We start from the raw sequence: 25142 nt of genomic DNA, 5'->3' as shown, positions 1-25142 counted from the left end.
TACACTTGTTGAGCTAGTCCATACTATCTTCTTATAAAACATCTTCTTAATGTAAACCATACAGAAAAATGAAGACATCAATAAGATGTATTGCTTTAATACTGTAACTTCATAGATCAAAAAAAACAATTACCACTTTGGAAACCCACATAAGAAACATTTATCTTCTGTTTGCACACATCTAATGGAATTCTACCCAACTCAGATTCAGGACCCAGTCTTTAATCATTACTACAGTCTGCACCACCAGTGACAGCATGATTAGTACATTAAATAAAAAAAAGATCAATCTGCCACAGCCTTTTTTATATTGAAAAGGAACTGCTTCCATCCATCATTCGTACAGTCAGAGAAATGGCACCAAGTGTATTGTAAAGGCTAAACATTTTCAATGTTCATCTTTAAAAATTATATAGAGAAAGGTAAATGCTATGCAAAATCATGCAGTCTTTCCACATCATGACTGGTATGAACCACACTAAGCATTTAAATACTTTCAGTTAATGTTGGAGTGTGTATTTCCCCTGCCATTACTGAAGCTCTGGTTTGTGACCGATTTCTGGTTTCAGTTACCATTCTCTGTTTTTATCAGTTCTTTGATGATGTGTAAGACCTTGTCATCTAGAAGAGAAAACAAACACAGTGAGTGGAAAAGAGCGAGCTTAAAACTCAATTCCCAAAACCCAAGAAAATCAGAAAACAAGCTTGATTTGTGCTCCTCTAGCCCTTAGTTTGAGGGGCAACGTGCTGTTCCCTACCATTAACCTAAACTGCAAGACAACACTTAAAATTCATCCATGCCTGAGGTTCATCACACAAATCTTACTTCTGTTTTGAGACTCATACCTCACCATTACCTCGAATGCTGTTATCAGGGTATCTTTAAAACAGCAGTTGTGCAGATCTTCATACATCTGGGGTGAGCCACCTAATAGCTGTAGGATTAGCAACAACTTTCTGGGTGTCTCTCAAGACGACAGAATGACACTGAAGTCGCACTAACCCTACAGGGTGAGGATGCAGTGTACTAATGCTTTCTGAGATTTGCCACAGGGTCCATTTAACAAATAGTAATGTCAGCAATGCAGCAACAAAGTTACCTTCAAGTGACATTTTAGGATTTTCAAGCTTCCTCTTTAAAACAGACTCAATGAGAACTCTCAGCTGTTTGAAAATCACCGCTATCTTTACTGGAGCCTATAAAGAACAGAGAAGACAAACACTTGCATTACTCAGACATTTTATACCAAAATATAGATTAAAAGGTTACCTTACATGTAAATAGAAGTTTGTAATGAGATTCCTGCAAACATGATGCCTATACGTCATTTAAGCATATGGATAGTGTACTCATGAAATGACGGGGCATGTAAGCATGATGCCCTCTTATCTTTAAGCACCTGCTGTTTGTGGCATCACATCCTAAAGAACAGCAGCTCACAGTATGCTCCCAACACATATCGTGAACAACCAGCATACAGTAAATTAATAATCAACATCCAGCTTACTCTAATTGCTTTTTTCCAAGGTATAAAAAGTATAAATTAATTTATAGCTGAAATAAAATGTCTACACATTTCCCCCTCGGGCAGACTCCCTGGCCTCCTGAGAAAGCAGTCGCAAACTTCTCCTAAATCTGGCTAGGAATTTGGATATGTAAAGCTGAAGCCTTTTCCAGGAATCTTTCATTTTATCCCTCTGTCCCTATTCCAGTCTATTTCATTTGTATACTGCCTGTGGTACAATAAGTAGCTATTATGGAAAAAGCACAAAATACAACATATTCTGCTTAGCTTCCCAGTACAAACCCAGAAATTCTGAAATATGCTACAAGATGTAATTGGCCCAGGAACCGCAAAACCTGTACCCACCCATAAAAAATTCTCCAAACAACCCACAAGGGAGCTGCTTTTTAAAATTCCGTATTCATAATGACCAGTGAATTCAATTAGATGGCTGCTTCCTTGCAGGGTGCAAACAATGAAAGCGTTTTGTAACTTGTCATCCTCCTTGACTGTAACACAGGGCCCAGAGGAGCACCAAAAACTGTAACCAAGTAGCTGGCAGGCTATTTAACAGAATTTACAGGGGATTTTGGCATGCCACCTGTTTTAATTTTGTCTACAAAAATACACTAGGAAAATGCACTCAGTTTGCCCATTCCCAAATAAAACTTTTTCACCTAGAAAGAAAGAACCCCAAACAAAAAAAACCCCAAACACCCTAAATCCAAGCAAACAGGTATTTTCCATTTGGAGTTTTTTCTTTCCCAAATAATTCTGTTTGGGCTATAAACCAAAATAAGTAGTATTTTAAAGATAAATATATACTTATACAGTAAGATTGTAGGATAGGGTAATATAAAACAGCACACTCATCTGCATTCAGTTCCAACTCTATAAAACAAGGTTTAATCTCTTTCTATTTTGAATACCTTTTCTGAAAGAATACTGACCTTCTTTAAGAGAGAGGGAACTCATTTGTTACAAGTTGCATATTACAAGCCTATTATTTGAGTGTGATTTGCTAAGATTTCATTATGTGTATATAAAATTTCCCATTATTTCCTTTAATTTTCTCTTCCTTCTTCCCTCCTGTCTTCACCACACCTATATAGCGTTCTGAATTAAGCTCGTGCATCAGCTGTGTAATATGACGGCCCATGGAACCACAAAAGCTAGTTCTCACTCCAACGCACCTGAAAATGGATCCAGCCATCAACTGTCAGGAGACGCTCGCGATGCTGGACTTCTATATCCCCACCAAAAAGCAAAATCGGGAAGGGGGATATTAAAGTAGTCTCTCTCAAATACACCCTAGTGTACCTCACCTGCATATAAACACAAGCATTAAAAACAACAACAACCCCAAACCACATAAAATCTGTAACATCAAACTTGATTGCTACTTTTAAAAGAAAAAAAACACACTTTTTTTTCTTTTAAGATCCAATCAACACAAGTCATTGCACACAGAACAACCAATGGCAATTTGTCTGCCTTAGTCCACATAAAATATATCACCTCTAAGTAAGTGAACAGGCTTATATGCTATCAGAAAGTTAGCTAAAGTCACAATTTTCTTGTTAAAATTCAAACAGAAAGACAACACATCTGGTGGTATTCAGAGAAGAGACATCAAATTAATAAACCTACTGAAGTAAAAGGCAGGTAAAACTCTTCTATTATACATTCTTCTTAGCAGCAGCTGGTTTGTCAATCTACACCTACATAGGCACATGCATAAATGTGGGCATGTGTAGACATATACACAGAACAAACCATGGGGCTCAGCATATGCCACTTATGGATTTAGAGCCTCTCACAGATAAAGACAAAATAGGATGGGAAGGAGTTGTCATTGCAGGAAAAGAAAGAAAAGAGTGCATCTTCACACAGAAGGACAGGCTTTGTTTGTTGCACTGTTCATGTAATACCTTGCCTACCTTAGCTGCTGTCTTGCCCTTGCACTACAAGGTTCTTAGGGCAGGAAGTATTTTGAGTTCTCCAAAAATACTATCACTTCATACACATTAAGAAATCTAATGTACTCTCCTGCTTCTCTACAGTAAAGTTGGCCATTAAACAACTGCTGTTAAAGTTTTGCTGTACCAGAAGTGTAAATAAATATTAACACTTGAATTTAGCAAATAGCTGACAAAATTTTCAGTCCTGAGGGGGAAGAAAAGTAACGGAAGAAAGAGAATGCAATTCACTTAGGAAGTTCAGCAGTCAATTACAGAATTGGTTACTTAAAATTAAGTTATGACTGGGGATATGTAAGGCCCATACCAACTTTGAAAACCTTAGAGTCTGCTTAGAACAGTAAAAAAGAAAAAGCACACTTGGAAGTGTTACTACTACATATTACTGCTTAAAGAGATTGTATTAAAATCAACAGCACCATATTAAAAAAAGTCAGTGACACTATTAAGTTAAATGACACACAAAAAGGTACTTTCCTTCATAGCTACCAGTTTCACCACAAATAGATTTGTTCATGATGTTCAGCCTTAACTTTTTTCTTCAGCACTCAAGTTGACTCATTTTTATGGATTTTAGGATCATTAAATAGTAAAGACTCTTAAGATGAGCAAGACATTCAGACACACTTGTATGTTATTTAATATTAGAGGCATAACTCCACCTTTATACAAGCTGTCAGCAACCTTCACTATTTGCACTTACCTTCTCCTGGTAAAGGAGCCATCCGTATGTCTGCAAGTCTCGATTTACAGATGAGGGGTGCACTTGCGCTTTACCCTGAGCAGTTTCTACCATGCAGGCCAGCTTCTCTGTAATATCCACAGACTTTGTATATATTATTTTTCCGACATTGTCATACAGCCCTGCAGTCAACACAGCCTTAAGAAGAGCTATTTCATGGAGAGAAAGGGATTGCGTGTCTCCATTTCCATCCCATCCAGATCGTGTTGTAGGCGCTGTGAATCCTGCCGCTCTGACCACCCTTATGAGTTCTTGCTTCACATCCTGAAATCAGTAACGTACTAGTAAAACTCTGAATTTAAAAAGGTACATCCACTCCATCAGTGGGTAATGATACTCCATCCTAAATATTCATGCTCTCCAAGGGAAAAATCTCTTACTAGAAAAACACTTTTATATCCTGCAACCACTTCGGAACACTGCCTATTTCTATGAGAAAGACGTTACCTGGACTATAGGATTAGATACATGGTACTACACATACTGCATATACTAAATCTCTCATCTGTAGTTAAAATAAAAAGATATATTTGCATCAAAGATGCAAACTTAAGTAGGAAAGACCAATTAAAACATTTTCTTACTAAAAACAAAAGGCCAATTTCATAAGTTTGTGGCTCATCTTTCAAACTAACTGTTAGCAGACATGTTCTTTGATATCAAGAACACCACAAGTATTTTAATTCTTAAGTTTTGATTCTCTGGTGCAAGTAAGGACGAGTTTCTCCAACGGCAATGACTGCAAAGACATATACCAACAAAGCATGCATATTGAAACTCAAATGCAAACATAGCTACCTGGATTGAGGGTATTTCATCAGTCCCTAGCATTCCACTTGTTTTTGTCTTTTTTAAATAGTAACTGTGATATATCACATCTTTAGAAGGGTGTGACATTTTCAGAGAGAAATTTTAACAAATAACTTTTGAGTGCAGAGCATAATTATTTGGTTTACCTCCAGGGTTAACAGGGAAGTCCTGTTAAGGAAATTTCTTCTGCAGTAAGTCATTTCAGCACGATACCCCCCTTCTTGTCGAGCTCTTTTCCACCTAAGGGAAAAAACTGGTCTTATTACAGCAAAAGGAATCACATCAAGAGTGTAACAATATGAAAGTGGTAGTAAGTTAAAAGGCAATGCTGTGTTCTCGTCAGCATTCTCCACTGAAAACTAAAAATAAGTGGCATTCATGAAGATGAATGCTCCTGGTCTAAGTGCACTTAGACTTTGCACATTAACTCCAGAGAACATGCCTGTGGCATAAATTGACAGATACTAACAAAAATACAAGGTAGTCTTCCCTCAAAAATAACAGACTTCTGTGTCTTGACAGTTAATATTTTGAACAGTAAGATAAACAGACACAGTACACCTCTGTATGTGTGCAAGCCTAGTCAAAAGAAGTTAAAGGATAAGGTACTAAGCAAGCTATTATTTTCTGTTACAGCATAACAACAGATTGCCAAATACTGAGGAGAAAAACTTCAGGTGCAAGCAACTCAAGAGGACACTTATTAAGGATTCTTTACAGAACTACGTTACTTAAGCATTATCTGCATGTAGCTATAAGCACAGGAGAATTATCATTTACCCCAGATAAGCGTTGTAGATTGTTATATGGTCTGAAACCGCCATTGCTAGAAACGATTTTGCAAGATCTGCTTCATCTTTTCGACCAATTGGTGTAGTGAATGGGGATTTTTCCGTCATAACAGCAGCCAGAGTTGCCTGCAATTAGAGAAGTACACATCACTTGAGTATTTTATTATAAGCTTACACGTTTATCATACAAAGAGGTTTAAATTTTCTTTCACATTATTATTTAATGATACTTTATTTTACCTTTTACTAAGTCTCAAGGAAAACTTATCACCATAAGAATATCCTACATAGAATTCAGAACTTACTTATATTAAAGACACTGCTTACACAATGCCTTATATACACCAATAAAAATGTATTAAATCTCAAAACTCACATGAAATGGTTTGTCAAATGACAGAGCAATACCCAATACAATACAGTGACGGTCAGATTAAATAACTGCTTTAGATTATACCACACTAACAGGAAATACTGAGAGAACAGAGAATTTTAACTTTCAGTTTCGTAATTTGCAGTAAGTTAAATGGGTTAGGCGAAAGTGTAAACTATGCCACAGACTTCATATAATAAGTTACCACATCAATTAAGTTGCAATAACTTTCCATCAGCGTGTTCTCGGCCCACAATCTGAGGGGCAATCCAGATTGGTCTAATGCACATGTAAGGAGGCTTTTTCTGCAAGTATCATCCTCCCTGGGATTGTAACAGCCAGAACCGGAGATCAAGTCTGACTGTTCCCTTGTGACTAGTACCTAGGAGTTTAGAATCATTTAGGGTGGAAGAAACCTTTAAGATAGAGTCCAACCACTTAGGTTGCTCCCCTCTATGATGTCCAGGTGTCCCCACCTTAAAATAAACATTTTAAGTTCTTCCATCATGCTGTCAAAATACCACGTGGCAAGAAATCAGATTAAATCATAAAGAGTCAACCATTTCTATACTTTTAAAAAAATTTAGATTTTTTTTATTTTTTAAAAAAAGACTCACCACAGGATCCAAGCAGCCAAATATAGCACCAAATATAAGCATTTTCCCAATCTTTACATTGACAGGAAGGGCTGCAAGGTGCTGGCCCAGTGGAGTCAGCTTGGGCTCGTTTAACAGACAAGCCCCAATCTTCCTCAACAGGTTCATTGCATTGCCAATTACTTGCTGCTGTGGTGGATCTAATGCTCTGGAAAGGAAATCTTCAGGAGAGCCAAGACTGCATTTCTGTGGAGTAAATGGGCATATATCGCAATATAAAAATTTATTATAGCAAGCTTTTATAGTAGCTACAAAGAAAACTGGAAAGCTGTTCTTACAATCAAAAGCTCACACCCCCTCCCCTCTAAACCAGCCTCTTGGTTCCCAGAACACAGATGCACCCGACATGAGGTTAACAACACTTCATTGTTTGGAAGGGCTTTGCATGGCAAGACCAGTGATCAGAGAAGTGTGTTACCAGTGGTCACAGATAAACAAGGGGCTCAGACCTGATGAGACGCCGTTCAGCCTGGCAACAATTTGCCAGGCTGCTGGGCTTTTCCTATGCATGTGCCACCCACTCAGGATGGGGAGACGGGGAACGAAATTGCTTCCATAAGTAGAAACCAGTTTGAAGGCTATTTAATTAAGTTTGAATTGTCACTCTGTGGTAAACTGGAATGGTATCGTACACTATTATCTCTCAGCAGCATGCTCTGGATTTTCCAGCACAGATACTGGATTCCCCCTGCCCTGGTGGGAGAAGCCCCACTAACTAAACTGGGTTAGGGCTGTCCGACCAAAGCTTTTTAGCTAACAAGGTCAGTAATTGCAAGACAACACGATAGTATGAAAGTGTAATTCCTCCAAAGACACAGGTAATATTTTCAGCTAACAAGGTTAGTAATTCTAAAACCAAAACCATACCATAATATGAAGACATAATTCCTCCAAAGGCACACGCAATATTTCTGGAACAGAATATTCCATGAAACTTTCAAACCTGCAACATCATAAAAACATAGAACCACAAATATTCAATTTAGTCTTTGAATTCAACCTATAAACTCAGGTTTCACATGCTCATTCTTTGCAGATGTTCTTTTGAAGGACAGGGGTTTTAGTGCACGGGTAAACTGTTTGTCCTTTGAATTAAGATGTATATGGTAGCTTGGAAAGCAAGAGTTTTAGTGAGAGGGAAAGGCAGTAAGACCCCGATTTTCAAAACAAGTTCTAAAAATGCACAGCTCTCAAACGGGAAGTCTTGCATGTGCCTAAAATGCACACTTACTTCATTGATTTCAAAATATTTTTACCTTAATCATTTCTCAGCTGGAAGTTGCTTCAGACTTTCAGACAAGTAGGGAAAAAGGTTATTCCATTGCAGCAACAGAAACTAATTCTGCAGTGCTGTATAATTTGGTATTTTCCTCATCTCTTATACACAGAGATACCACTTCAGAAACCTACAGATTTGTCCGATAAAAAATTCGAAGTTCAGTAGGTAAGGATTGTATATATTTGATTTAGGGCAGTAGATGTTGTTAAAAACTGCCTTGGTGCTGCACTTTTCCTCTAATTATAACACTTAAGTTATAGGTACACTAAGAATAAAATTAACTTTTTTGAAACTGTGAAATAAGACGACTATTACAATGCTTTATTCATATGATACTCAAGTTCTCTTTGTTTAGGGTTTAGGTTTTTTTTACTGTTTAATCTTTCCAGTTTGCAGCAATTCAAGTGAATTTCAACAAGATTTCTTGTTTCTGCACAGAAAAAAGGACAAAGATACTTACATGATTTACAAAATCTTACTAAGTTCACAGTACCTGTCTCTTGTGTACATTCGGAAGCAGAATCCATCCCTAACACGTCCAGCTCTTCCTTGTCGCTGCAGAGCACTAGCTTTACTAACAAAGGTCTCCTCCAGAGAACTCATCTGACTACTTTCGTGATACCTTAAAAATTGTAAAACAAGTGCCCATTCAGGTTGCAGAATTAAAGTTTTGATGTATTCTTAACTTAGATACCAGTATATTGATAACATATCTAAATAGTATTACTTTGAAAATATTATATCTAGTTTTTAAAACGAAGCATATCTGGGGGAAACTGTACATCGCAGAACCTTGGATACAACTCACTAGTGAAAGTGTAAAAACTGGAAAGTGAAAGAGCTATTTATTTCATCTCCCTGGCAATTCAGAATTGTTCTTTCTAACATTCTGTAGGGCTTTTCACATTTAAAGTGGAACAAAAAAACTTCTAAAAACTGAGTATAAAAAGGACCTACTTTCTTTTTAAACTACTAGTTAATCATGATTTTCCATACCTATGAACAACTCGTCTTGTTGCTCTTCACACCATTTGAAAATCCAAAGATTCACCCCAAACCTGTACCTAAACGGAAGCTGTTTAATGAGCTCAGTACATTTTTTTTTTGTCTAGAACTGTAGGACACTAAAATTCTTGCAGTACTAACCTCCAGACATTTATAGTAATCACAGTATGACTGATAAAAATCAAACTCTTACCTATTTTCTTTTGTTCTCCCAGTATCAATTACAAAGACAACATCTGGTATTGTAATACCTGTCTCTGCTATATTGGTTGCCAAAACAATCTGAAAAGCAGTAACACAACATAAATAAAAGAATTATGTAACATCTGCCTAACAGTTTTCATCTATTTAATCAATATTATAAATTTGGCCAAAGATTTTACCCAGAAATGTTTCCTCAAATAATATAACAAAGCATTAAAAGCTACATGACCTAGAAAACTACTTAGTCTTCCCCAATTACTGAGGAATCGAAAGTGAGAGTTTTGCATTCACTTTGTTTCATAACGCACAAAAATTACTATCTAGTACCTGCCAAAATTTGACAACTTTCAATTAAATAGTTTGGCACTAAGTAAAATACTATTTTCCTAGAGAAAAGCTACAGTTACTGGTTAACTACAGTTAAAATACAGGAAAGCAACAACTAAAGAAGTTCTTAGAAAAATATTAGGTTTAAAAATTTGTCTGATTACTGTCCAGGTTTTCACAGCATGCTAATATCTATCTGTTAGAGAGCACCTAGTCAAAAGAATTGTTTCTTTGTGCTGCAAGGAAGAAAATTCCAGGAGCAACTGCTTGTTGTGTAATTCTGCATGATTCGATTTAAAAAAACCCTCAGAGTTGCACCCACGGAAAGCTTCTCCTCTCAGTAGTGAACTTTGCCTTTCTAAGATATCACGTCTTTCTAAATATATCGTACCTTTCTAATACCAAGAGGAGGTATTGTAAATGCAGCTGCTTGATCTTGAGTTGAAAGAACGGAGTGCAAAGCTATCAACTTGTGCCTAGAAGAAGAAGTTACACTAATCAACATACACTTACAAAATTAAGATACAATGAAAAAACGAGACCAGAATGACAACAGTTTGGAGAAAGCAACTAAAATGGACACCTCAAAGAGTAAAACTTTGTATAATTAGGTATGAAAGTCTGCTTCAGTGTTTTATTACAATATCAAGAAAGAATAACACCGCTAGTTCATAGGCCTGTTCTTTATTGGTAATAATGCAGGAAAAACACTACTACTGCAGAACTCTATGTTACATCAATAGCCTAGGAAAAAAGGGAACTAGGTGTCCATGAATCCAAGTGTTACTCTGTGCTTCCAAGACAAGGACCATTATTGAAACTTTGCACAGAATTACAAACATATGCAACTTCCAGCCTGAGTAATAAAGGCCTTCAGGGATGAGACAGCCACAGAGACTTGGACTCTCCTTCTCTTCTAGACCTTGACATCTCAGTCCATCTATAAATCTTCAGAATTTGACTGCAAATGTTCTTTTTATGCCACCCTGTTGCCAATTTTTAGTTACCCACAAAATACATTTCAAAACTATCCTATCACTACAACTATGCCATTTCTCTTGGTAGATCACTGTCTCTAGATCTCTTGTCAGCAAGTAAGTCAATTCTATGTAAACAGTAAGCCACAGAAAGACATATCCCAGATATGGCAGCTTCTATACCCTGCGAAACAGAAAAGAAGTAGTCAAGTGCTTTGTGATTAAGTAAGTTTGTTTAAAAATAAAGTGTTATTACCGTACCATTCCTAAACACCTGTCATTTTTGCTTGGATCACTTTTAGAAAATAAAAGTACATTTGCAGCACAAACAGCCTGGAGGTATAACTCTGAGTTTCCCTTTTCAAGAATAGCAGACCCTAAAATCCAACAACCATTGACTAAGTTAAACTATTAACTTTAAGGAAAATATCTGCATTACCTGTCACGCAAGTTAAATCTTCTGTCAGTTGAAATGAGATCATACAGCTGTTGAATATGGGCAAGGCCCGGTAGAAAGATCAGCACAGCACCCTCTATGTTCTTGAACTGGGGACTTCTATCTGGAAAGTTAGAGTACACACACACAGTTAAAATAAACATGCATTTGCAAGCAGTTTCACTTGTGAACAGGAACTGACTTCAGGCACTGTGGTAAAGGCTTTTTAGGATGTTTCATATAAGAATGAAGTCAAGTACTTCACTATTGGTAGAAAGCACCAGAAAATAAGTCCAAAGGACAGCTCCAAGTATATAAACTTATTAAGCAGACTATACCTAGGTATGCAAGCAACTCCAAAATAAGTTCAAGGTTGATCTTGTATGGGTTCATATAGAAGATAGCCTGCTGTGTACGACTGCTATACTTCGCATAGTAAGGAGCCAAATCGATACCAGATCCAGACTGGTTTGGCACATAGTCCTAAACAAGAACAGGAATAAAACAAATCATATTCTCCGTGTTTTAGAAGAAGGTAAGAGAGCATCAGGTCAATTTGCCATTCACTTAATTTAGGTTTCTTAAAACAGAGATTGAGATAAGAGACATTTAGTTGACTAACTTCCCACCAAAATCAGTGTTAGACTAAATCACAGCCACCTACACAACCCGTGTATAGGTATCCACCATTGTTAAATGACAACCCAGGTTAAAAAACCCCAACAAATTAAGGTCTGTGCAAGCAGTACTATACAGACTGTTTTACAAATGAAGACAGGTCCATCTCTGGCATACAATTCATATCAATTCAAAAATGGGACAACAGGGTGGCTACTATTCTTTCAAAACTCCTATTTTGGGGTAAAGAAACCAGTCGCACCTTTCTCCTCTCCCTCACCTCGCTCTTCTCAACTAGTAGTTGCAAGAAAAGCTAAGAGTGAATTAGGTGGCAACTCCTGCAGTGTTCTGGAGCAGGAGGAAAGGGGGAAGGAAGGAAGAGTTAGCAGAACACACAGACATTTAAATTGTTTATAAACATCTTACAGATGCATACTTAGCCTAAGGCTTCTATGTTAAGTGGCACTATTGTAAATTATTTCATTGTTAATCAATGCACTTAAAGAAGCATGCCACCACATAGCCTTCTGTACTGAAGGCTCAACAGAAACAAACCACAAAGATGGAGGAGCACTTGGGCTTCAACTAAAGGATGCTGTTGTGACGTATGGGGTAACCACCACCCTAGGAAAAAACCTATTTAAAAAAAAAAATCAGCAGAGCACACAAAAGCCTATTTTTCAACATGTGCATCAGTGTTTGACCACACCAAGCTAAGTGGTCCTGCAGAGACTGAGAGAGCAGGTCACAGCAGACAGATATCTACCCAAAATACATAAAGTCTAGATGAACAGCCTAAGTTGCCTAAAGTCAGATGGTATTCATATACTCTTGCCTTCAAGAATTTTGATCCAAAAGCACATACAGCTGTCACTGCAGAGCACCTACAGGATCAACCACAGCCAAACCAAAAAAGCTCTACACAATAACCTCAGGTAAATCATCTCTTTTGGCATGCCAGATTGAAGGTTCTTGGAAGCTTTTTCAGCTAAGAAGGATATGGCCTTGCTTCTTCTGTTCTTTGGTTCACTACTTAGGTGAATTCTTTGGGAAAAAAAGTTAAATGCCTTTCCCCGCTGCTGGTTATAGATCTTGACCTGGGAATCTGTACAAGAGAACTCCATGTCAAATACAGCAAAATCAAGGCAGCTATAAAGGAGCTGGATAGACAAACATAAGGGTGCAGTGTTAATTAGTATTTGGTTTCTGCTGTAGGTGAACCATTGTGTTAGTCTTTTACCAACTGAAAGAACATTTGGTATTATACAACCCAATCACATTTAATAAGAGGAATTAAAATGATGAAAAAAAATACTAAAAATGTTGAGGCTGAAACTACAAATGCCTATTTTACCCAATATTTACCTGATACTTTGTAGTGCCTCCTCCTTTGCTAGTAACATTTATTGTTACTTCCTCCTCCTCCTCCAAGAACTTCTGACAATATTCTGAGTCCTTCTCCAGAACATAGCCAGTTGCTTCAATTACATCTTCAACATGGAAAATCTTCAGTGAAAATTCACAGAAGAAATACAAGGTATGTCAAAAACTAATCAGAACTTTCATTTTTTTTAAAGCTTACGCACAAAGCTCCACAGGGCATGCCCTTCTCTTTCAACAGTGTAATAAAGCTTGCAAGTTTCAATTTAATCTTGCTTATCATTTTTGAAAACCTGAACTTGGAGCTGCTGTGAATTTGTTAACAGGCCTCTCCACCTGATCACTAAAATTACCTTTACCATTGCCTATGTAACATGCATGAGAAACACACATAAGAGCGTAATAACAAAGTTGCATGGGGACTGGGGGAATTCTTTAATGCTTTTCTTTCTACCTAGGTTGAACAGAGAAAAATCAAGGTGTCACTGATGGACTGATTTTAATCAATAACAAATCCATCAGAAAAAAATAGGGCAACTCTGTACTTAAAAGCACTGAAGCTACTTCATATTTTCAAAAAGGAAAAGGGTTACAAGTCCTTGAAACACAAATTTAAGATATGTATTTTTGTTAAGAAAAAAGGGATGCAGGTGTTATTTCCTACAGACACTAACCAGGCAAACACTGTATATGTGCATACGAAGCGTCTTACATAAAGAAACATTTACCTACCTCAACAGGGTAACTCCTCCCAGAGATCCTTAAAATGGGACAGTGTGAGAAATAGCTGGAAAATTTCTCACTGTCTACAGTGGCACTCATTAAAATCAGATGCAGGTCTGAACGCTTATGCAAGATTTCCTTCAGAATTACTAGTAAGAAATCAGACTGGACACTTCTTTCATGTACCTAGAATTAGAAAAACACATCTGTAGTAAGGCTTTAGTGCAAGTCAAGGCCCAGAATAACAATAGTTTCTGCAGAATAGTAAAAGCTGATAACCTCATCTACAATAACATGAGATATACTTGAAAGAAGACCATCTTCTTGAAGTTTCCGAAGCAGGACACCTGTTGTACAGTACAGTAGTCTGGTGGCTTCTCCTGTCCTTGATTCCATACGAATTTGATATCCACACAGAGAATTCTTAAAAAAAAAAAAGGAATAACTTAAAATAGTATACAAACTAGACATACTCAAAACGAAGTGAAGTTTAAGCACTGTTAATTCAGACATTGCACAAGTCGCTAATTACTTAGAAGTGTGGTAGTCATTCACTATACTTTCATACATGCACTTTCCTTCATCAAGAAAGGGAAGATACACTGAAATCTACAACTAAGTTTCTCCAAAGTAGCAAAGAGCTGGTATACTCAGTGCTCTTTTCAGGGTCCTTCGCAGTCGTCAAACAAAAATACTTTTGCACAAATAGACTACCATATATCATAAGACATAAAGGACCCTGGTTTTCTTCAAAAAACAAAATAACTTATGTTGGAAGGCGCTTCTCTCAAGGCCAGACTGGATTGCTCACAGCCTTATTCAGGGGAGATTTCACCATCACTAATGGCAGAGATGCCACAGTCTCTGGGCAATCTGCTCCAATGTTGGACCATCCCCCACTCTTGCTCTTAGTCACCCTCTACACATTTTAGAAATCATAGATGGATACCCAGAGGTTCACAAGTGACAATTTGGAAAGAAACAGCTGGCATAGCAAGAAGCCCTTTTCAAGAGAAAATAACATCTAATTATTTGGTTGTGTAAGAAATAAGGTTTTCACTTTGTACCAACAATTCAGCCCCTTGTATTCGATCAAGACTCGAAAAAGGAATTTGGACACGTCTTACTTTTCCTCCGGGTCCTGATTCGCAGCCTAGCTCTTCACAAACCCTGGTTGCCAGACTCACTGCTGAGATTCTTCGGGGTTGTGTGCAAACAATACTACATTTATTTGATCCTTCATCTAGCAACAAGTCTTCTAACAAGAAATGGGGCACCTGGGTGCTCTTCCCGCTGCCTGTTTCACCAGCCACAACAACTACTCGATGTTTTTTAAGAGTTTCTACAATCGAGTATCTGTGCTTAAACACAGGTAACTCCTGTCTCTCTTTCAGAAGCCTCTGGTATCTGGAAGAACTTTGCAGCTTTTTGAACAAAATCCTTGAAGGTTCCAAATTATCTGTGTCTGAGGTCTCAAGTGAGAGACTGCTGAAGTCCTCATCAGAAACTAAGTTCTCCCAAGAATCTTCAGGCCCCTCAGATACTTTTGGTTGGTTTTCGGACTGCAGCTGTTGTTGTTGTTTCAGTTTGTTTAACAATCTAGCAATAAAGTTATCACGAGGTTTGTTGGTTTCTATTTTGTTTTCTTCTTCCTTTTTCTTTTCAATATCCCTCCATTCTAGCCAGACATCTCGGTATGTAGGAGGCAGTAACTGATGAACTGACTTCAGGCAGAAAAAGCAAAAAAAAAAAAATTTACTTTATGTATTACTTGGTAGTATCACTAACATCTTACGTGTAAATGAACCTGAGTGGCAAAAGATACCATAAAACATGAAACAGGAAGCTATTTCTAAATACAGAAACTACGAAAACAGTAATATAAGTGTCAACAATACACTTTTTATTTTCAACTGGCTTGCATTCTTTACCACACTGAAAGAACAGTTTTACTATTAAAAAATTCCCTCCCTTTGTGCTGTAACACATATTCATGACTGTAGGTAAAAGTAAACAAACATATCATACAAGCAAAGACTTTAATGGGAAACATTTCATTAAACTGTTTTCAAAATTTAACAACAGATACCACAATGAACAAGTGCAGAGGCAGATTCCAGGCTAAGAAGAATAAATATCAGTGAAAGTCTTACTTGTCCTTTGGTTAAATGATAGAGTGCCAAAGTAGCAGCAAGATGTTGTGCTTGCATACTATCTTCTGTTACAATTGTAGGACACATTGACACTACATCATCTGATGATTTGGTAATCCTGACCCTTAAAGACAAAATTCACACAGGCATGTCTCTTATTTCTGTATAAATAACACAACTGTTAATGTTTTTGTTTAAAACATGAGTGAAACTCAGAGAAACTAAGCTAAATAAACTCAATGTTAGTCAATAATATTTTGTAACCGAAACAGCTGATAAAGTTTGATTGAATAGCAGAAAATTTTCAGCAGCAGATTTCAGCAGTAAATTTGTGATTTTTTTCTCTTAACAAATGTCTTCGTTTTCTCCAGTGCACAAGTATTTATATGCATAGAAATCACTGTCAAGGTTAGTTGCCTTGTAAGAAGGACTAAATATTTGTTTGTGTGCTTGTAACTACTTAGCGTAGATTGAGAATACAGCTAACGATCTATTGACATGAAAACATCTGTTTAATCAGACACATGCCAGGCAGACCATCACTTAAATTTCTCATATTCTTAGGGGGAGAGCGTATTAGTAGCTTTTAACTTGAGCAAGACAAGAGGTTTTTTTTACTTGGTTCCTTCAAGAAACATTATTTATTTGTAATGCCATGTCTACTTTATACCATCATGTTATAGACTGGTTTTCTATAAGAAATTTAAAAGTCACTGATGCTGCTTTGTTTCCATTACAAACTTACAATAGCTTTCACACAAATTTCTAGCTTCCACTTTATTTTAAACAATCCCCAAAGGGTTTTTGGTATGCATATGCTTAGAAGCTCTGATTAATATATTATTTTGAATAAGAATACCAGAAGTTAATTGTCCAAATTTATCTCACAGGTTTGCTTCAGAACCTTTCATTCAGCAGTACAAAATTAAAAAACTATTCCCTTCAAGGGATCATTCACTAGAAACTTATTTTTGCAGCCTAAGGATTACTTTTGCAGAGCTATCCAGATTGAAAAGCTTCCCTAGTGAACCAAAAAAAAAAGAAAAGAGTTTGGGTTAAACGCACTATATTCATATAAATCTGGATCAATATGACAAACCAGAAGTTTTTATTTTTAAATGAACAAAAAGGAACATGTAAAGGTTATAGGAAATACATACCTACATTTCCAATATTTTCCAACTGGAACCTTTTCAAAAGCAGGATTTGGGCTCTTGGGAAAATTCTTCCTGCACCAGTCAATCAAAAATTGTTTTGGAGATTTACCAGTCCAGCTTCGAGCACTATAATCAAAATCTCTTATATCTAGTGGTTCTTTCTTTTTCACTACAAGAGCAGAAAGACATATTTTATGTCTCCTAAAATTTTACATCGCTTTGATAGGCAAGAATGTTTTTATTTTTTTTTTTCAAAAGTATTTTTATTAGAGAGAAGCATTTTCTGAAATGTTTTGCAGAAATATGGTACTGATACATGACAAACTCCTGCTTTTTCCCCACAGAAGTATCTAGCAGGAAATTAATTACAAAATTTTGTTTGCCATCTTTCATCCCCCAATAATTTAGGAACTTTCACTGAAGTTTGGTTATTAGAAAATAACATAACAGTTTGAAGGTTTACAATGATAATAGTTTAAAAAGATGACAGACAATGGAAACAGTAACTAGCCCTACTATTAAAAAAAAAAGAAAAAAAATCAAAAATTTAGACACGACAGTATGGCAAAAACAGCTTTCAATGTCATCTGCTAAAACAAATATAGATCCTTCTAAAGTCAGCTTGGTCAGTGAGGTAGTTCACCTGCCTTTCCCACAATGAGAGCTTGATGACCCATCACTGCAGTGAAATACAACCCAGAAAAATAAGGACTAATACTAGAAATCTGTGGTACTCCAAGATTATACTGAACTATTTCCAACACACCTTTGTCTTCCTTTGCAGCACCATCAGGTTTTTCAAGCAAGCTCAAATTCAAAGTGGTTTCTTGAGGCTGAGACGAGGGATTTTTTTTCTTTTCATTTTGTTGTTGGTTTGAAGTCTTTATAGCTGGATTAAATACTGGATGTTCTTCAAGTATCGCCATTTCTGTCAGAGAGAGAGAATACAACTTACATCTACCAATAGCTGAACGTTTATTCTTTAAAAAGAAAAGATCAATTACATTAATTCATACTGAGCACACAAAACCAGTAGCAAAATGTTACTGAGTTTTTAGAACTACTCACATGGGAAGGACAGACTCAGAAAAGCCTGCAATTCACACAGTGGCACAAAAGATGCTGAAAGCAATTCAATCTGACTCAGAGACTTACTCACCTAACAAACACACAACTCACAAAACAAAACACAGGTAATTTGCATAGCTGTACCTTGCTGAATTCTCCTTATTTTCTCCTGTGCTACCTTCTGGCCTTGCTTGTCTTTGTCTTGCTTGGAGATGCTTGCTTGTTCTTTTGCTTCTGAAAGCTTGGCAGCCAGATGTACATATCTCTCATTCTATTTCAAACAGATTTATTAATTACAAGTATGCCTGTTGCTTTTAATGAGCTTCACAACAAAGAAGTGGGGTTTTTTGTCCTTTATACCAAGCTTACAGAAAGAAGGAACAATTAGTTTTTAATGTAATTAATACTTAGGACCTCTCAGAATTTGATAGTCACTTTCCTAATCTCACTGAGACATGTTTCAAGAATTTTTCCTTTCCAGCACAATATATCCAGTATTTTGAGCCCAGTACAAAAAAAAATTGTTTTTCCTTTCCAGTCTAGGAAAGGAGAAGGTTCCAACACATTTCCCCTTCAGTAGCCTGCAAATGTAAAAATAGGTAACGTAAAAAAAAGTATTCAAACCCCAGTTTTTAACAAACAGATCCACCACTTGCAGATGTACTGGACATATCAGTTTTCGAAAGGCTTCCAGGAAGTCTTATCCTATCTTACCGGGTCAAACTTTTCTTCACCTGTCTCTTTCACAGACTCATTCTTTTCTTCATCACTTTGTTGCTCAGCATATCGCAAAATCCATTCCTTCATACTGACTTCTTTCTCTTTCGCCACATTTGTTTCCTAGGAAGAGCAATGAAAATTAAAAGTAATGATAATAGTGAAAACACCAATGCTTTTCTCTGTCAGTATTTAGTAACTACTGCTTAAGATTTTATATAAAATCAAAGTTATATGACATAATAAAAAACCCATGGAGCAAACTCCTCCAACCAGGGTAAACATCTCACAATATACTTATATAGATCTTAACACCTGAACGACACACTTTTACAAGAAATCTTTTCCATTTCTAGGTTTAAGATTCAATAACCACAGAAATCACAACACTGCAAGTACACAGGCAAATTTAAATCCACACAAGTACATAAAGAATGCCATCTGTAAACAAACAGAATAAACCTATTCCAGAAGAAAATTAAGCTATGCTTTACCACAAAAATGAACTATGAAGATCCTTCTAGACATCACATAAAAACACTACCTTCAAATGACCATTCCACTGAAGTTAAAATAATGTGGGTGACAATTATTAAGCATACCATATTTTCAGAATTTTTTCACATCAGTGTTGGAAGTCAACACAAATTCTGTATTTTAGAAAACTTTGTCCTCTCTTTGCTCCAGAAAATACAAATTAATTTCTCAGATTACCTTAGTTTCAGGGCCATTTTCTTTCTTTTTGTTACCCGCTAAGTGAGGTGGAGGCTTACGTTGTGACACAGGAGAACAAAATTTTGCTCTAGGTTTCTGTTGCTGTTCTTCAAACTGCTGGCTAAAACCTTCAGGCAAGGCATCTTCAAAATAATAAAAAACCCAAAACACATGTCACAGAATACATCAATAATAATTACTGAAAATCTTGTAAAGTGTGTTGGGAGCCACCAGAAGAACATAAAACAAAACCAGCATGCCTGAAATAAAATTAGGCTTCAGCATTTAGACAACCCAGCGTTTGCTTGTCGGACTTCCATAAAACTCTCAAGAGTAGGAACAAGAAGTTTACAAGAATTTTTACACTAATAAAATATACCAGAACCAGTCAGCAGCACACCTAGGAAAGGAACACTGTGATGACTACCAGTCTTAGTGAAACAATATATTTAATTACTACTATGAAGCATTCCCATGCCACAGCAGGTCCTATTACTCTTTTGTTAAAAACTGTAGTTGATTCTCTGTTGCCATACTCACCATCAGGAAGGTTTAAACAAAGCCAATCAAGTGCAGAGTGAAGATCACCACCATATAAAAGTGTATTTTTCATTGCTTCTTCAATGTGCTCAGTCTTAAAAGAGAATCTCTGTAAAGCCATGTACACGTCCTATAAATAAAAAAAGTCAGAAAATAATAAGATTTAATCTATCAATCTAATATAGGTTTGTAAATTCCTGTTTCCCACTACCAGATAACTAGCATTAAATGGAGATTAACAGCACAAATTAACATCAGAAGGTTGAGCAGAAATTCCTATTTTGCATACAGAGCCTGTATTTTAAATGCAAATATATATGTAAATAAATCTACATTCCAGCCTCTGGACAGAGCATATTTCAGATTAGAAAGATAAACCTACAATTTTCCAGCTATATGGAACAAAAATTGTAGGAAACATAAAACAGTCATATTAAGTTCTATTCCCAAATCCTGTCTGAAGACTCCAATTTGTTACTGAACGCATGAAGATGTATCTTTCCCAATAAGCATACTTATCAATTCCACTGACTAACCATTAATGTAACTACTGGAAAGCACGTTACACTGGCTTGCACTGCACGCAGAAGTGTGGTATGACACAACAGGAATGCCAAAAAAGAAACTGTTTATTCTAAATAAACAATAGTCAGAGAACAACTTTAAACTCTACCTGTAGTTTCTTAGCAGTAAGCCTTCTGGAAATCATTCCTTTGTCATCATTTTGTTTTTTATGGTCATTGATTACACCAATAATCCTTTTCTCCAAATTACCATTTATCATTACCTGCAGAGAAAATCAGTTGATACAAAGCAACACATTACAAATTTTTACGACATATCAATGCTCTTCATGGCTAAGGAAATAAGAATGCAGAAATCTCTCTGCCATTCAAATCTCAAGTTTTTCAGCTTTCCGTATGTGGTGGGTTGACCAAGGCCAAAATGCCAGGTGCCCACCAAAGCCACTCTATCACTGCCCCTCCTTAACTGGACAGGAGAGAGTAGAGGAAAAAAATAACAACAGGCTTGTGGGGTTGAGATAAGCGTGGGCTTCTCTCTCTCCACAGGCCACAGGTCCTGCCAGGAGCCTGCTCCGGTGCAGGCTTCCCACGGGGTCACAGCTTCCTTCAGGCGTCCACCACTCTGGCGTGGGGCCCTCCACGGGGTGTAGGCAGTCATCTGCTCCACCGCCCATGGGCTGCAGGGGGACAGCCTGCCTCACCGTGGTCTTCACCACAGGCCACAGGGGAATCGCTGCTCTGGCGCTTGGAGCATCTCCTCCCCCTCCTTCTGCACTGACCTTGGTGTCTGCGGGATGTTTCTCTCACCTATTCTCACTCCTCTCACTCGCTGCAATTCCTGCTGCGCAACAACTTTTTCACTCTCTTAAATACGTTATCACAGAGGCGAAAAACGCTGTCGCTGATGGGCTCGGCCTTGGCCAGCGGCGGGTCCGTCTCAAAGCCGGCTGGCATTGGCTGTATCTGACATAGGGGAAACTTCTAGCAGCTTCGTACAGAAGCCACCCCTGTGACCCCCCCGCTACCAAAACCTTGCCATGCAGACCCGTTACACCGTAAGTACAAGAAACTTGTCTTACAAAAGGGACACCTTTTTTTTCTTTTTACTTTTGCAAGCTATACACTTTTACTTGAAATAGAAGAGTCACACAGAATCACAGAACGTTAGGGGTTGGAAGGGACCTCGAAAGATCATGTAGTCCAATCCCCCTGTCAGAGCAGGACCACCTAGAGTCCATTCCTTATTACAGAGAATAATTACCCATTTACATCTTCAAGGAAATTTAAAAAAAAAAAAATTTGGAAAAAAAAATTCCTACTGAAAAGAACAAGTCCTTCTTACTCTGCTTATGAGAACCGGTACAAAATAATTTGATCACCAAGACACCATTTGTGACGCTCTCCTTCCCATCTGGCTTAAAAAAATAATTATAGTAAAACAATAATTTTTGTAGTTTTAACACTTCTAGAACATGAACACCAAGCTTTGGTTGCTACTGAGGTTGTTGTAAAAAAAATCTGTATTCTTCCTCTGATGAAAGCAGAAGCCCAAATATAACTCTTAGTAGTCCTGCGTGCAATGTATCATTCAAAAAATACAGACATTCTCCTGCCCTGTCAGTTCACCCCTATTTCTTAAAGCACACTCAAAATCAAACACATATTAAGCTCAAGACAGTCAATGTCTAATACATGAATGTAGTTTACCTGCATAACATAATACTGAAGAAGAGCTGAAGAAATATTTACTCAGCTAAAAGATTACTATGAAAACAAAAATTGTTTTACCTAAAGAAGATACTCACTTTAAGAACAGATTTATCTAGATTTGCAGCAGCACTGGAATCTGTTGTTGAACTAAAACTGTAAGTTTTTGGACCTGCAAATTGCAAATAACCATCAGTTACATAAGCAGAATACAGAGAACATGGTTTACACTAGCTAAAGGACACCCATCATAACACAGGTTAGTGCAAGCAAATATTACACTAATTTGCCCAAAACATGCAAGTACATTAACAACAGTAAGAATAAGCAACAATAACAAAGGCCCTTGACAAAGGAATAAAGCAAAGAAGGGTCTGACTCTCAGCAGACAAAACACAAAACGCCAAGTAGCACGAGAAGAAATGGGATTGACTGCTCACTCCCTCTGACCCTAGAACAAACAGTGCCAAACAGGGAAGCTAATGGCAGCTTCAAAACAAGCAGGCTATTTAGGGTTTTTTGCTAAAAAGTACACAGCTATGTAACAGAACTCCTTGCCCCTGAAGCTGTGGATATTGGACATCCAAGGGCAGACAGGATAGCTTTGCAGTAAAGAAATCAATTTGTGAGGGCATTGAAAAATACTGCACCTGGCTCAGGAAGACCCTAAGCCTCAACTGGTGGCGGACACAAAGGTACTCTACAAGCAGTATCACTGCGTGTCCAACCTATCTTTACCCAAGTACCTGCTTTTAGCCCCTATCTAGGAGAGGGCGCCGAGTTACAGAGGCCTTTGGTCTGATCTGCTATTGTCATTCTTAAATACTTTTCATTTAGCAGCTGTTAGAAGAATACTAATTCACAAAGCTATTCATCATCATTAGAATGACAACACACGGCTCACTGTTGGATTCCATCATTTTCAGAAAGCACATACTGTTTCTGGCACTACACAGGTACAAAGAAACTGAGCAACCTCACAGCTTTCACCACCCTGCAAGACTGCGTACCACCCCAGAGGGAGCAGCGTTGTGCTACAGGAGGCTCAGCTACTCCCAGCTCCTCAGGCTGCCAGCAGGCAGGTGGGACAGCTCAACTGTCTGCAGACAGGCTCTAGGAGAGCCCATTTTTAGATTGGGACTGGGTGTGGGTAACAGCATTTCTGAAAACAAAAACAAAACCAAAAAAACCCACAACCCAAAAAAACCCCAACAAAAACCCACCCATGGTTACCTCTGGTGAGGAGCCGCAAAGCGCAGTTTGCGCTCAGGAACTAATCACTGCCACTTACTGGTACGCTGTGTATCTACACTACCTTACTTTTCACTTACACGGACCTATTTTTCACCACAGCAGACAACCTGGGAGAGAAGAGAGATAGTTTCTGAAAAGGGCTCAGCACCGTAGTGTTGGAGGAGTGGGAAACACAAGGAATATGTTTAGTAGAGCCTGAGTTTCCAAAAACGGGGAACATCAATAGGTTCAGGAAGTTCAAGTTAATGGACTGCAAGACTTTGTGTTAAGCTGGAATCTCAAATGGTCTAGCGATTGCATGATTTGCTTATAGTCTGCAACACAGGCCATTACCGATGTTAGAAGGAATCTGCACTACTTCTATCAAAGCTGGTTTATTGAAAACAGACACCTCGGAGTGCTGCAGAACACTAGTTTTTCAGGCTGCACCCAGAACTCAGCTCATCCAATACTGCTGAAGTGCCTCCAGCCCTGGAACTGCTCTGGACTTTTTTCATGATACCCCCTCAAAAAAAAACCCTAACCCCAAATTCATATTGCATTGGTTTTGAGCGCATATGGAACAAACATCTACAAAAGAAACTGATTAATAGGAAAGTGCCGCACCAACACTTGCTCCACAATAACTGCCAACAATCTAACGACAAACTAACTCGACACATCAATGCCAACCGCACGCCAATGCCCATCTGCTCAGGAACGCCCCAGGAAGAGAGACGGGCTAAAGCCAGGCCTGACCAACCCCCTGGCGGAGGGACCTGAGGTGCCTCTCTCGACACTCGGTAACGTCAAACCTTTCAGCAGGCCTTCTCCCGTAACGCCTCGGCCCCCACGCAAACAGCCCACGCCCTGGGGCTGACGAAGCTGCCCCTCCGTGCGCTCCCGGCCAGCCGGGGTACCCCTCAGCCACCTGGGCCGTGCACCCCTCCTTCCCAACGGCAAAGCCGCCCCGGGGCTCCCAGGTCGGGGCCGTGTCACGCCGCGGGGCCCGGTACCTTGCTTGACACGCGGCTCCTTGGAGGCGGGCGGCGGCCGCGGTGCTGCTCGGCTGCCCGCCTCCGCAGCGGCGACAGCGGCGGCCTCGGCGGCGGTTCGAGCCCGGGCGGCAGCGGTGGCAGCGGAGGCGGTATGGGCCGCGCTGCCCGCCCGCTGCTTTTTGTTGCGGCCGCCCATAGCACCCCCGGCCCACACCAGAACCTGCCCGCTCCCTGAATCCGGGCACCGCGCTTGGCACCGCCCACAGCTCCCCATTGGCCAGTGCTACACGCTTGGCACCGTCCTCCGTCTCCTATTGGTCAGCGCCGGAGGGAGCGCACCTCACAGCCGTCAGGGCTCCCAGGCCTTGCGGAAATCAGGTTCCGGGGCAAGGGTCGCGGCCGGCCGCGGGGGGCTGTGGGTAGGGCCTGAGCGGGGGCGGCAGTGCGCCGAAGGGAGGCTTACGGTGCCCCGGTGCTGGCGGGGTGGGATCGGGATCGGGCCGTGTGTGGGGCTCCCGGTGCCCAG

General features: G+C 38.8%; 1 protein-coding gene across 1 annotated transcript; it reads right to left on the bottom strand.

Annotated features, from left to right (window-relative positions):
* Positions 1–81: 81 nt before the first annotated feature.
* DHX29 (DExH-box helicase 29) lies at positions 82–24812 on the bottom strand. The gene is made up of 27 exons (XM_086480551.1): positions 24635–24812; positions 22484–22557; positions 20828–20941; positions 20155–20284; positions 19615–19757; positions 18898–19023; positions 18328–18454; positions 17882–18043; positions 17119–17284; positions 15959–16082; positions 14933–15529; positions 14085–14228; positions 13815–13991; positions 13068–13208; positions 11423–11567; positions 11088–11208; positions 10063–10147; positions 9334–9422; positions 8629–8757; positions 7724–7799; positions 6818–7042; positions 5817–5953; positions 5183–5276; positions 4188–4490; positions 2699–2830; positions 1101–1197; positions 82–621 (listed from the first exon to the last, which is right to left on the bottom strand). Exons 1-27 carry the CDS (start codon positions 24810–24812, stop codon positions 566–568), a joined length of 4092 nt encoding a protein of 1363 aa, XP_086336677.1. The 3' UTR covers positions 82–565.
* Between the last annotated feature and the right edge of the window lie 330 nt (positions 24813–25142).

This window comes from Leptosomus discolor, chromosome Z (genome assembly GCF_034619465.1).
Source record: "Leptosomus discolor isolate bLepDis1 chromosome Z, bLepDis1.hap2, whole genome shotgun sequence".
Classification (NCBI taxonomy): Eukaryota; Metazoa; Chordata; class Aves; order Leptosomiformes; family Leptosomidae; genus Leptosomus; species Leptosomus discolor.
This window is presented reverse-complemented; position numbering and strand designations above follow the sequence as displayed.

Bases quoted from the DNA above. Each gene is read 5' to 3' on its own strand.
- DHX29 (XM_086480551.1), bottom strand. From the start codon at position 24,812: ATGGGCGGCCGCAACAAAAAGCAGCGGGCGGGCAGCGCGGCCCATACC. The intron at 19,024-19,614 runs GTAATCTGAGAA...TGCTCTTCCTAG, and splicing joins AAAATGGCCCTGAAACTAAG to GAAACAAATGTGGCGAAAGA. The intron at 14,229-14,932 runs GTAAGACGTGTC...TTTTTTTTTAAG, and splicing joins AATCAGGACCCGGAGGAAAA to AATTCTCTGTGTGGATATCA.